Source organism: Fundulus heteroclitus, chromosome 9 (assembly GCF_011125445.2).
Source record: "Fundulus heteroclitus isolate FHET01 chromosome 9, MU-UCD_Fhet_4.1, whole genome shotgun sequence".
NCBI lineage: Eukaryota > Metazoa > Chordata > Actinopteri > Cyprinodontiformes > Fundulidae > Fundulus > Fundulus heteroclitus.
The window spans coordinates 30432722-30446426 of NC_046369.1; the positions used below are offsets into that span (position 1 = coordinate 30432722).

Here is a 13705-nt window from a genome sequence, read left to right on the forward strand (position 1 = left end):
TGTTCTTGCTGCCATCTCTATTTGCAGTCAATAGGTTAAAAAGTGATTCTGTGCCATACTACTACTACTACTACTACTACTACTACCACTACTACTACTACTACTACTAATAATAATAATAATAATAATAATAATAATAATACCTCTATGTCATGTTCTGTATGACTCTTTTTATTTCTATTTATTGAAAACATATATGTTCTGATGCATCTCAATATTCCAGGTAGAGAAAAAAACTTTATCAACCTTGATATAGTAACCTTTATTTTAGCAAAATTAAGACAATAAATAAACGAAATTTAATAGGTCCAGTCTAGACAAGCTATGCGATTTCTTAACTTTTTATTTATTTTTGTAATTGTTGTCTTAATTTTGCGAAGGTAAAGGTTAATCAATTTTCCCGTTGTTCTAAATAGACTTACGTACAATATAGCTCTTCTGGTTAAAGCTTCTGCTACAACGACTTAAAGAAAATGCCTGAATCAAGCAGTTTTGGCAGTGTGCGCGCGCCCGCGGCCGGCCTGCGGTTCTCTGAACGCTGAGTTCCCCACATCACCGGAGGCGGCGCTGTTCCGGGAGAACCAAATCGTGACAGTCAGCCAGGCTAGCTGCGGCGGCGGCGGACTGTAAACATGGCGGCGTGCACAGCTACAGGGCTGTGCCGAGCACCGCTGTACTACTAGTGTGAGAAGCGGAGACACCCCAAAAATGGAGACCGAAGAGGAGCAGCACATAACGACGCTCCTCTGCATGGGTTTCCCGGATCCTGACGTGATACGGAAGGCGCTCCGGCTGGCGAAGAATGACATCAACGAGGCTGTGGCGCTTTTAACGAACGAGAGCCCCGGACTCGGCTATGGATACGAGCCGATGGAGAGCGGGCCTTCCACCGGCTTGGGCACGAGTGGAGACGGGGAAAACACCGGGAGGACGGGGACCAGCGGGTTCGACCCCCCGCCGGCGTACCACGACGTCGTGGACGGCGAGGTAAGCGTGAAGGAACGTGGGGCGGGTGGTGAAATGTGGTCGGTGGGAAGTTGCAACAGAAAGTCGGCTCGCCCAGCGAACTAGCCAAAGTTAGCCGCTCCGGGGCTACATGCAGCAGCCCCGACGTGAGCTGTCACTGCTCCCGCAGCCCCACGGGGACAGGGCACGCTAGCGTGTCACACCGACATTAAAAAGGGGCTCTCGGGAAGTAAGCCTAGTCACTTTTATTGCTAAAGCTGAACAACTATTTGAAATTTGCAAGCTAGCCTAGCTAGCTGTTAGCTATTTTTTTTGGCTAAGTTGGAGAGTGAAACCCGCCAGTGATCCGGAGCAACAGTGAAAGCATCACTTTCGCAGGTGTTTAAAGGAAACTCCAGTGTGGGGTGGGTTGGGGGCTTGTCATCCGGACAGCTGAAAGGATCTGAATTATGTTTTTTCCGTCTCTAACCAGCAGCCTTGTCTGACAGATCAACCACGGTGGAGATTTTACCTCCTAACTTTGACTTGGAGGCGGTTTCGCAACGTCTCTATCGCAATGTGGCCATTTTGATCATAGTTCTGCACATATCCCCGTTGAAGCGGCCCCTCCTTGCAGAAACGACCACCGGTTGCCGGTTCGACGCTTGCTCATGGGCACCCAAGGCTTCATCCAGCCTGCTGTGTTTATGTGCAGTGGAAGCTATGAAATGCTCTGGCCTCTCATGAAGCGTCTGCCAGCAGGACCCAAGAGGACTGCTTTGGCTGACTCCTGAAGCGATGCATACCTGTGCTTCCTCTGCTCCCTGACCTCTGACCTGTTGCTCTGTCAAAAAAAAACCTGTAGGAGTCACTGGAATCAGTGCTTTCCTTCAAAGTCAGTAGTTCATTGCCTCATGGATACAGTAATACGCTACTAGGAGATCTGATCTAAGAGATTGTCCCCGTTTGATGACCTGATCTTTAAAGGAACAGGCCTCTTGTACGTGTCGATTATGCGGTATGGCTGACTTGCCTTCTGTGCTTTTTTTTTTTTTTTTCTCGTTTATACCTGTTCATTTTCCCCCCTCTCCCAATTAAGATCTAGAACACATGAAGAAAACAATGTTCCGTATCCAGCAGAAAAGGCGGGAATTTTAAGAGTTTACATCAAACAACCTTTGTCTGCCTCTTTTATTAAACTCAAAAGTTATATTGAAGTAGTGCTGTTGGTTGCTATGTTTCATAGGTAAAATGGTGGGAGTTTGTAGTTTATTGTTTTTCAGTATTTGACCTGCAGATAATATTTGAGCTGTTCCTGTAACGAAAAAGTAAAAATTTTCAAAAACACACATTTTTAAATTATTTATATTTATTTGTGACCCCTTGTATTTGATTAGCTGTTTTCCGACGTAAGCGTTTGTCCAACGTATGAATCATTTTGTTATTTGCAGATAAATTCACACATATAAAGCAGGCCCATGTCACCGCTTTATTTTTTATACTCTGTAGACACTCTCAGATCAGCGTTTTAAACTCACCCTGCACTTCTTAAACCGAGTCCGAATGAGATGCCAAACAAAGCATCGGCACTCCTTTTTCCAAACCTATTTCAAAATACAAGTTAAAGCTTTTACAGACTACAAACTGTTTAAACAAGCTGTATTAAGTGTAAGATGAGCCTGGTCATATTTAACAGGTTTATGGGTTGAAGAATTGGTTATCGAGAAAAACCTAAATGGAAAAGTAACTTTGAAATAACCCTTTACCACACTGGCCAGTCAGAGGCACACTCAGCGTTGTCCTGTGGCTCGTTGAACTGAGAGCTAATGAAACGTCGCTGGATCGTCTAAAAGCTGCAGGAGGAACGCAGAAACTTGCGTGTGATAAATATGGATTTTTTTAATGGAAAGTTTGTAGAAACTCTTCCCGTCTATCATCCTTAAAACGCTTTAAGTACAACACCATTATGCATTAACTATTAGGGACATAATGTACCGAGTACTCTGTGACTTCCCCCAGGTTTTTGTCTAATGTAGGGGTGTTGCCGCCACAACACCTTTTGAGCATAACTACCCAAAGGGAGGCTGGGAACTCCTCTAAAGGCCCTTTCACATAAGATACGACACGTTCTGCTAATGCAACAACACAAAGGATGGGCACGCTTCATTCCCCCGTCTCTCGTTTGTGTTTGTGTGTAACAGGCCAGCGGCTGGTCTCTTGCCTCGTGTAACGCTCCTAAATATAGTCCCTCGGCTGCCCTTGCCACACACCAACACATTGCAGTTTTTGCGCAGGTTTCCCAGGAGGGCTGTCGGTGCACAGTAACAGAGCGGGGCCGAGTTACCCGGCCGTCCGGCACAGCCGCACACAGTCCGCCCTTTACCTCCCAGACCTGCCTGTGCCCTCGTGTTTCTGGGTTTGAAAACACGAAGCTTTCCAGCTCAGGGATTTCAGCTGATTGTCTTCAAATCTGGTCCAAATATTGGCCCTTTCAGTTCTGCAAGTTATGACGTTCCTGCTTAGAAGTGGCATCTTTTCTTTGTTTTTTTTTTGTTTTTTTAGCCAAACATCTCTATAATCCATGTCTTCCTGCTATTTTCCGCCGCTCAACCATCTGCTTGTCATATATCTAATTTTCTTAGAAAGGGAAGGGATGAAATATGATGCATCTCCCGTTGCTTCCTCCTCCCGCCTCCTCCCTGCACTTGGCCCACTCCTATTAGATTTAAAGCCCAGCCTTTCACCTTCCTATCACACGTTTCACAGTGTTTCGTACCGAACACCAGGCATGGGCCGTGAAGAGTGAATATATCGTGGTTTTACTGTAGTTAGACAAAAATCAGTGAAAATAATGTGATCAGTCTTTTTTGTTTTTTTTTTCTTCACCAGTAAAGCAACAATTAGTTCTTGCTGCTAAATGATTCTAACAATGTGCAAAGAATATAAACTCTAAAGTTAGTAGTATTATCCACAGTAGTATGTCTTTTTTATCACTTTGTGCTCTATAAAGTAACAGCAGTTTAAAAAGCTTATTTAAGCTGGAGATTATTGGGGCCTTTTTGCAGTCGGCTGCTGTAAAGACGAGCCAAGGCCGTAATGAAGGCGCACGACAGGTGCTGCTGTTTGGGTGTCCATCAGTTTTTGGGTCTTTGGCGACCCCAAATTGACCTAAACCCACTGATTTGCGGTTTTTATTTCAGAGGTATAGCTTTTAATTTTTCCCTTTTAAACTTTAGGCTGCTGGTTGTATTGGAGGAAATTTACTCTGGCTGTGGTTGATGGTGCAATAAACTCAGATCTGGTCTCAGGCCTGGCGCTGCCCTCCGTTAAAGAGCTAATCTCCTCCCACACCGCCTCGCCTTCCCTTCTTCACAGGTGATCCTCCACCAGACGTTAAGCAGAGCAAAGAAAAGCGCCTTGAAGCCCACCTTCATCCAGCTGACCGACCGCTCTACTCTCCGTAGAGCCAGAGGAAACTCTGGTCACACTTTCTCTTTCATGTCATCAAAGGAAGCGTAACCCATAGCACCGGTATGCCAGAAAAGTCTCGTAGCGGTTTCTAAAAACCTCAGCGCACGCTCATAACTAGCTGACCTTTGCTTAAGGAATGCATGCGATGGTATGTAAGCCAGTATGTGGATATGTATACAGACTAGGCCGACCTGACCTAACTACATTGTTCTGCATTAATATTTAAACTTTGTAGCGCCCGCGGGTAAAATGGGCTATGCTGGAGTTTGCTCATTTATAATGTAGCCAGAGATGAGTCCTGGGGGTCTGCAGATCAAATCAGTCACAGGACAAACCTTCTGTTAGTCACTGGTTGCTTTGCCCAAATGTGTAACTTGGTAGCAGGATTGCTAACTTTCTGAATATATTGGCAACCTTTTTTAGGTAAATAATTCAGTAATAAAGTTTGTTGTTGCTTGAATTGGCTTCTTGTTTAGTTTTTTTAGTTTTGTTTGTTTGTTCTTAGGCGAAATACTCAGGTCTTGTTGCGTGGATCTCTACTTCATTTGCTCCGTGTGGCAGATAAACTTGTCTAGCGCTGTGCCATTAGGTGGGGAGTTCATTATGCCCTTCCATCCTGCCTTACACACCACAACGCTTCAAACCTAATTGCCCAAGTTCCCATTTAAATGGAGCAGAGATGAAGGGCAGATGACGGAGCCGAGGACACATGTCCCTGCTAATTCAACTCCTGACGGAGGAGAAGCCGAAGCAGCCGCTTCCTGGCTGTCATTATCGCTGCTAGAGGCGATCTGTATTAACATCGCGTCTTGCAGAGGGCGGTTTGTAGAGTCATAAAACAGCAGCACGGGCTCTGGGGAATAAAGTCACCTTCTGCGTGTGGTAATAAATTTGTCTGTCTGTCACAGCGAAGCAACGATGAGAACGGGAACTGCTCGGGAGGCAGCATGGAGTTCCCCACCACCAACCTGTACGAGCTGGAGAGTCGAGTCTTCACCGACCACTGGTCTATACCTTACAAGAGGGAGGAGTCCCTGGGCAAGTGCCTCATCGCCTCCACCTGCCTCGCACGGCACGGTAAGATCGCGTGGATTTCACTTTCTCCCGTGCTCCCAAACCTAATCCACGTCGTCATGTGTGGGCGGGACGCGTCGCCGGGCCCCTGGGTGATTTTTCATTTTCACATGTTATTTCTGTGGACACTTGGCTGGTTGTATCTGAGCTGCGACAGCCAAAATCTCTTCTTTTTAGCTTTAGCGTGTGTGTGTGTGACTCCCAACATCTCCCTCTCTGTCAGGCCTCGCGGACGCCGATGAGAACTGCAAGCGGTTTATGGATCGTTGCATGCCGGAGGCCTTTAAAAAGGTGAGCGGTGAAGAAATGAAGCGACCGCTGGGTTGATTGACGCTCATTAACCCACTCTCTCTCTCTCTCTCTCCTTTTTTTCCCGTCTCACCAGCTGTTGACCAGCAGTGCCGTCCACAAGTGGGGCACAGAGATCCACGAGGGCATCTACAACATGCTCATGCTGCTGGTGGAGCTGGTTGCAGAGAGGGTGAAGCAGGACCCTGTGCCCGTAAACCTGATGGGAGTCCTGACCATGGTGCGCTCTTATGCTTCCTGAGGGAACACCTTGTTATCGTGTCTAATCAGTTCTGGGAAATGCATCTCTTGCTAAAGCATTGAACATTTTTAACCACAAACCTCAGTGTGTTTGTTCCAGGGTTAGGTTGTAAGAGCTTTTGAGTGCATCACTCACAAAATGGTACGAGTACGGCACAACCACAAACCTACACCAGCACATGACAGACCGGGGATGGAGAGCATCAGTCCGCTAGCTCAAGTAGAAGACGATGTGGGCAGGACAACTATTAGTCGCTGCGTTTACATGGACAGAAGTAATCGGAATAAAGGAACCGATCGGAATAAAAATGCGTCATGTAAACACGGCAATAACAATATTGTGATCGGATTAAGCTCAATCAGAAGGAAATTGTATTCCGAATGAGAGTGGTGGTTTAGGCTGATTGATGATCGACATGCATCTTAATGCTTGTCAAGATCAAATTATTCTGAATGTGGTAAGCTGACCCGAGTGTGCATGGTTCGCCCGACGTCAACGCAGCGCATATGCACCACGTTGTTCAGTGTCAGAAATACATAGGGAAGCAAAACTGTGGGGCTCCCGATAAACCTTTCTGTTCGAATCATTAAAAGAGCTCAAAATTAATATTTATTCAGCAACAACTCAACTGGGCGCTGGAAAGACAACCAAACTCATATAAATGTTGGTTTGTTTACTATTTTTTTGTCATTCACCAAAGACAGAAGTTCATCTTCTTCTGTGTTTTTTTTAATCTTTTGTTTTTTAGGGAAATTTGATAACTGCGAATGCCAGAGTGGTTCTATTCTGTATTGAGCCAGGTCCATACAAACACATATTATGATCAGATTAATTGATTGTGTGGTCATATAAACAATACAAGCTGTTTTTATTTTTAATCCGATTACATTTCAATCCAATCGTTAAACTTTGTGCGTGTAAACATAGCTACTGATACACTCCAAAAATCTGGCCTTCATGGAGGTATGATAGGAAGTGAGATATTGCTGAAAAGAATCACTGAGAAGTGTTGTTTACATTTTTTTTGCCACAAACCAAGTGTGGAACTCTGATCAGATGAGCTTAAAACCTAAAACATTTTGGTTTACATGCAAAATGCTGTGTGCGGCAGAAAAATAACATCACAGATGGCTCTGAACAATCCCTCCCCACATGAAACGTGGTGGTGGCAGCATGATGCTGTGAAGCATCTTCAGTCGTAACAGGGAAGCTGGTCCTAGTGGATGGGAGGAGCTATAGACATGGTAGTCCAGGCAGAAAGCCTGCTAGATGCTGCAAAAGCCTTGAGGTGGAGGTTCACCTTCCTGTAAGACAATAATACAGGGGAAAAGTTCAGATCCGGGTTTTTGGTTGTAGCTCCAAAAATCGGAGAAATTCAAAGCTTCTGCAAAATCACTGCAGTTCATCGATTCCTCAAAGCTGCTGGTTTGGTTTTAGCGTACATGCTAACGTCTTCTAACCGTGTCGGCTCTGTTTTTGTTGTGGCCAGGCCCTCAACCCTGACAACGAGTACCACTTTAAGAACCGAATGAAGTCATGTCAGAGGAACTGGGCTGAGGTCTTTGGAGACGAGGCCAACATATTCGCCGTCTCTCCCAGCAACACCTACCAGAAAGTAAGCGACACTCTTCTAGCTCGTTCTCACTGTTCCTTACCGTAAGGCGTGACTCATTTTCTGTGTGCCGGTTCATCCAGAAGCACTTGCAAGTATGCGAAGCGGCCCAAGTATTTATATACCCGCTTCCTTATTAGACACTGTCTATGCTTCGCAATGACGCTCCCAAACAGACCCAGGTTTTTCGTCCTCAGCATTGTGCAACGGAGCCAAGTGATCTCACGGAAACACACGTGACGGACATACAACAGCTGTCAGCAGACTCCGTCTGTCTGTCAAGAGTTTGCGCCATCATTGTTGAATGAAAACGTTTGCTTTCTCTTTCAGGAGCCTCACGGTTGGCTGGTTGATTTAGTGAATCGAGTGAGTAACAAATAGTCCGCGTGTTTTAGATGTTTTAGATGTGTTCAATGATTTTGCTTCATATTTGTTTTTGTTTTTTTCCCCCTCTTTTTGTCGTGAAGTTTGGGGAGTTGGGAGGATTCGCTGCCATCCAGACTAAGCTCAGCTCAGAGGAGATTGAGATTGCTGTAAGGAAATCTCTTCCATCGATTTCTTTCTGTGCTGTAATTACAGGAAAAGTGGTTGTCCATGTCATGCATGCAAAGTCACAGTTGAGAGGCTTTGATAGTCTATCCCATATGAAAGGTCAACATGCCCCCCCTCCCTCTGCTCTCAGCTGCAGGGTGCTGAATGCGTCTCTTTTCCCTCCTTCCCAGTAACAGTCCTTCACACCCAGACACGCTCTGACATCCTCCCGCTGTGTGACGCTTGAAATACTCAGTTGTTTTGCGTGTTGTGAAAGCATCCTTGTGCGGACGCTTCCTGCAGCGGACCTGGCCGGAACTGCAGCAGTGCATAGCAATTGACTGCGATGCTCGGCATGCTAATAAGGCTAAAGGCTCAAATCAGACTAATTTAGCACTCTTGAGTAGCAGAGAGAGCTCAGGAGTATCTATGCCTGTTAGCTGTTGAATGACTAACCTTCTCCCAAGACAGGAGGGACTGAAAGTGAAAGGAGGATAGATAATGGGAGGAGAGCTCCCTCCTCCTCTGACTCCCAGAGGTGGCTCATTAATTTGTCATCTCTGAGCAGGAAGTCGAGTGGGATGGAGAGTTAGGGTTATTGAGTTCATAGTGCAGGGAAGGAAGAAAGCAGCAGAGGAGCAGCTGCTTGCAGAATGATTCGATTTCTTAAACTATTCAGGACGTTTTTGTGACCGAGCACCGACGGCAAGAATGATCTCTGCTGCCAGGGGGAAAAAAAATATCTCATCAACTGTAAATCTTCGGTTCGTCGCTTTGTTTAATTCACCTGAATTGTTCAGGACAGTGTTTACCGTGCAACATCAAGGTTGCAGCGCATCGCGCTTTGCAGATGTCGTGGTCTTTTAGTAGAAAGATACAAATAATAGGGCGAAAAGTCAGGAACAATTGCAAAGATACCAACGATTTCTGACAACTTGAAATAAAACTATAGCAGAAATCCATTGAGTGTATCCACTGCAAAACCAAACTGTCCCACATTATTAATTTCACTTCTCAACAGGAAGTACATGGTCTGTGTGTTCAGCCCACAGAACAGAACCAACTCACCCAATTTAAGCTGCTGAAGCACGTTACATATAGTCTCGTTACAGCTAATTAAGAACATCAATATTTATGTGTGGAATCTCTGCAAATACAGAGAATCTGTTCCATCTGGGCAAAAAGAAAGTTTCTACGACAGCTCGTATGAAAAACGAAGGATGTTGTTGGTTCTTTGATGGGATTTAAGAAGCAAAGGTGCTGCCAGTCAAATGCGCTTGTTTGATTGGACCTCAGCAGGTGTGACCTCCTGTAAAAGCAGGAGTTTGAGCCGTTTCCTACTGGTGTGTTCCAGCAACATCAGCAGCATCCTTACAGGAGCGCTCGTCGCTGCCCGTCATTCTGGGAAGGGTTATTAAGCCCTTTCTAAACAATTTGAAGTCCAACATTAAACAGTAAGAGATTGGTCACAAAGTCGAAGCCATTTACGGACCGCTACCATTCGCCCAAGCAGTGGAGGTACCATGAGTACATTTAGCATCTTAATAAACTGGATCCATGTCCCGATGACCAGCTCATTTTTTTTTTTCCCAATATGTGTGTGTACGTGAATTTTGAACTAAACCTTCCCACGTGTGTGGACCAAGTAATCTTGATGCTTTTAAAAAGAAGGAAGCAAACCATAAATCAGCACGGTCACCACACACAGAGCGTCAAGCATAGTGATGGAGGGCTGCTGGTTTGGGCTCTTGTTTTGCAGCCTCAGCACCTTAAGTCAGCCATTAACTCCTTTGCATACCAAAACATTGTTGCCTGAGATGTGAATTCGCTTGCATGTAAACTAAACATCACTGGGACAATGGTCCTAATCACAACAGCTGATCTACAGCAGAATAGCTGAAAGGAAAAGAGCCAAAGTGCTGCAGTTTCCCCATCCAAGTCCAAATGCTGCTAACGAGGGTCGAGCTATTCAGTTATGGGGTTTACTATACTTTTTCTAATGACTGCGCCGACAGCAATGTAAATGATCGTATATCTGATTAGTTATTAGAATATTCAGTCACTAAAATACAAAATATTTGCTGCCTTAATATCAATTAAGCCACATTTCCTGTTATTCTCGTTGAGAATAACAGGAAATGTGCTGTAATCAAAGCATTGATTCAAGTCCTGTTTGACCTGTTGATGTTGGTATTTAAGTGATGTAGTTGTATGGTGTTTGTTGTCTGCAGTCCTTTTTAAATATCTTGTTCAGGGTAGAGAAAAACAAATTATGTTGTTGCTGTTATAGAGCCCTAAGTATTTAGCTTGAACATTATTATTAAGTGAATGTTCTGTAGATAGTATTGATGAGATTATGTTTTTATTGGTTTGTGTGTCATGAATATTCTGTCTCTTCCCAGTGTGTATCAGCTCTGGTCCAGCCCCTTGGTGTTTGTGCCGAATATCTAAACTCCAGCCTCGTCCAGGTGAGCTAAGATGCGCTCTCCAGGCCTTTTTGAGACCCAAAGCCGATCATCAAAATTTCTGAGCCATCAGATTTTCTACTTTCTGTTTTGATCAGTTTAACTTCTGCTACTGTATGTGGGCGACTGTGGCGCAAAAGGTTGCCCTGTAACTGGAGGGTTGTGGTTCAGTCCCCCGCTCTGACTGTCACAGTCAGAAGATACTTCACCCGCATTGCCTGCTGGTGGTGGTTAGAGGGCGCGGATGTCTGGCAGTCTCGCCTCTGTCAGTCAAGCCCAGGGCAGCTGTGGCTACTAACATAGCTCACCACCGTCAGGGTGTGAATGAGTCACTGTAAAGTAAAGCGCTTTGCGGGCATCGGACTAGTTAAAGCGCTGTACAAGTTATTTACCTGTATTTACTCTAGGCATGGGTGCCTTTCACACTTAAACATATGTGAACAGTACCGCTATTGATTCCCTGGGACCATTAAGTACCGGTACCTCGGACTCGATAATAGGTACCAGTCATGGTACCTATTATTGGTACTTTGGTGTTTTTATATATTAATAAATGTCAGTCTATTAATAAAATTTCACTTTTTTTTTTCAAATTAACATATTTATTCCTCAATATATAAACTTGTTTGGATCTACAAATTAACCTTATTAAATAATTTATTAATTTTAATACGTTGCCTGGAAAAAAAACTTAAGGCAATGTAATAATGAAAGAAAAAAATTACCAAAACAACAGTTATCAGAGGCACAGAGTGAACGAGGTGAATGCGGGACTGAAGCTGTGTGTGAATAAAATTCAGGGAATTGTTTTAGAAAAGAAAAATGTATATTAAAAACATATTTTATCCCACTTTGTAAATCAGGGCAGGATACACTTACAGTGAGGGAAGAGGCTTTCCTCTCTGCACCGTTTGCTCTGACTGCAGGCGGGTTGCAGGACGAGGCATCAGCAGCTGTCTGTCTGTGAGACGGGGCTTGGAGAAGCTTGTAGAAGTGCTTGGCTCTGCTTGGCTCTCCAAAGACAATAACTCCAGAACGATTGGTGCTTTCACGGGAAGTCACCAATAACAGAAGAAAGTCGCTAGATTTTTTTTGCTGGTTTCTTTTTTGAAAAAATGTCACGGGATTGCTCTGAAATGTCACTAAATATAGGGAGAAATTCACAAAATCTGCAGCAGTGACCAGGTCCTTCCTCAGATTAGAAGTTTTCCCGCCGCTGGCTTTTGTTCTTCGCCTCACAAATATTGTAGTGACGCTCTCTATCAGCCATGCTTTGTTTACTGGACCAGCGGCTAGTGATGTCATCACGCTCTTGTGCGTGCAATGCTGTGTTCATGTTCGTTATGGAAAATCGCCCACTGTTCTGCTCCCTCATTGTGCAGTGATGCGTTTAGGTACCGAAACATGGTACCGTTTGATTTTACGTGAATCGGTCCGAATTCGGTAGCCATCCCTAATTTACTCTGGGGTTATTTTTACGTATTTGTGAACAGATAGATTGTCAAGTGATCCTTGAGTGCCATTCAGTGCTATTGTTATTTGCTATATCCTCTAACTGTTTTGCCCCCAGATTTACCATAGATAAACCAAATTGTTTATTGTTATTTTTATAGCCCATGCTGGATCCCGTCATTCACAAGACCATCACATATGTGCAGAACTTGGAGGAAAAGGACCTGAAAGATAAGGTAGAGTTTTTATAACCTGTAAGACGTCACAACTTTATGCATAGAAATGAGGAAACTGACAGATAATTTGTTGCATAGTTGGTGACTTCTGCTGCAACTGCAGTGGGAATAAGCGATGACAAATCTTTAAATTGTTATGTAAAAAGGCTCTTGATTTAGTTGAATTCTTGCTAACCCCAGCGTCTAGTGAGCATCCCAGACCTGCTGTCGGCCATCAAGCTGCTGTGTATGAGGTTCCAGCGGGAGCTGGTCGCCGTGGTGGACGACCTGCGGTTGGACACGCTGCTGCGGATGCTCAAAACGCCCCACTTCTCCACCAAAATGAACTCCCTCAAAGAAGTCTGTTCTCCTTGAGTTTGAAGTGCTCAGGCATCTTGTTTCTGTGTCTTTAAAAAAAAAACATCAGTCTGACAGTCTTTTTTTACCTCTACTTCTCTGGCAGGTGACCAAGTTAATAGAAGAAAGTACAGTGTCAAAAACAGTGAAAAACGCCATTGATACAGATAAACTTCTCGACTGGCTCGTGGAGAACTCGGTCCTGTCGATAGCGCTGGAAGGTAAGAAACCAGAGCCAGGAGTCTGTATTATATCCACTTCTACGAACCGCATGTGTGTCAGTGTTTGGGCTTGATGCTTCACGTTTGATCCTTCTTGCTTCAGGTAATATTGATCAGGCTCAGTACTGTGAGAGGATAAAGGGAATCATTGAGCTGCTCGGGAGTAAGCTGTCACTGGATGAACTCACCAAGATCTGGAGAATACAGGTTAGAAATGAAACTAAATGTGTTTTTTTGGGGATTTTTTTTTACTTCAATAAATTCCTTTATTATCATAATGTTCATTTATTTCAGGTTCCAGTTCGAATGTTGAGAAATCATTTCAGTAGCTATAAGATAATAATCTGAAATCAGTGCTAGAAATGGATCACCCTGTATGTAAAGAGTTTTTTTTTTTGTGTTGAATTGTAGAAATAATTAAATTTTTGAATGATGAGTCCTGTTTCCCATAGTGCACTGCACACCATTTGGCAAAAACCAGAGCACACATCTCTTGCAGCAACCATCAAGCATGGTGGTGATGATTTGGTCTGCTGGCGTCTTTGCACTTAAAAACTAGACATAGACAAAGTGTTTTCACATTTACAGAGTTAATGGGACACCTGCTAAAAATGGCTTTATTTTCTGTGGGTTATTTCAGGCGGGTCAGTCATCAACGGTGATAGAGAACATTCACACAATAATCGCTGCTGCTGCTGTGAAGTTCAGCTTCGATCAGCTCACCCACCTCTTCGTCCTCATACAGAAGGTCGGTGCTTTTTGTCCCTGGTTACACGTTTCAAAAGTGTCCCTGTATGTGTGTGTGTGTGTGT

The 13705-nt window shown here is 44.3% G+C and overlaps 1 protein-coding gene across 4 annotated transcripts in view; it reads left to right on the forward strand.

The window, feature by feature from the left end:
* The first annotated feature begins 581 nt into the window (after window positions 1–581).
* The window catches only part of usp24 (ubiquitin specific peptidase 24), a 43760-nt gene continuing 30636 nt past the window's right edge, over window positions 582–13705 (forward strand). For 2 of the 4 annotated variants that reach the window (XM_012866347.3, XM_012866349.3), the window contains exons 1-13: window positions 582–987; window positions 5325–5493; window positions 5714–5781; window positions 5876–6019; window positions 7530–7655; window positions 7983–8018; window positions 8120–8185; window positions 10586–10651; window positions 12262–12336; window positions 12517–12675; window positions 12779–12893; window positions 12997–13100; window positions 13534–13641. In XM_012866347.3, the coding sequence (XP_012721801.2) occupies window positions 709–987; window positions 5325–5493; window positions 5714–5781; window positions 5876–6019; window positions 7530–7655; window positions 7983–8018; window positions 8120–8185; window positions 10586–10651; window positions 12262–12336; window positions 12517–12675; window positions 12779–12893; window positions 12997–13100; window positions 13534–13641 (1515 nt within the window). In that variant the 5' untranslated portion in view covers window positions 582–708. The remainder of the gene's footprint in view (window positions 988–5324; window positions 5494–5713; window positions 5782–5875; window positions 6020–7529; window positions 7656–7982; window positions 8019–8119; window positions 8186–10585; window positions 10652–12261; window positions 12337–12516; window positions 12676–12778; window positions 12894–12996; window positions 13101–13533; window positions 13642–13705) is intronic. The other 2 variants (XM_021318418.2, XM_021318417.2) reach the window with 1 other exon arrangement.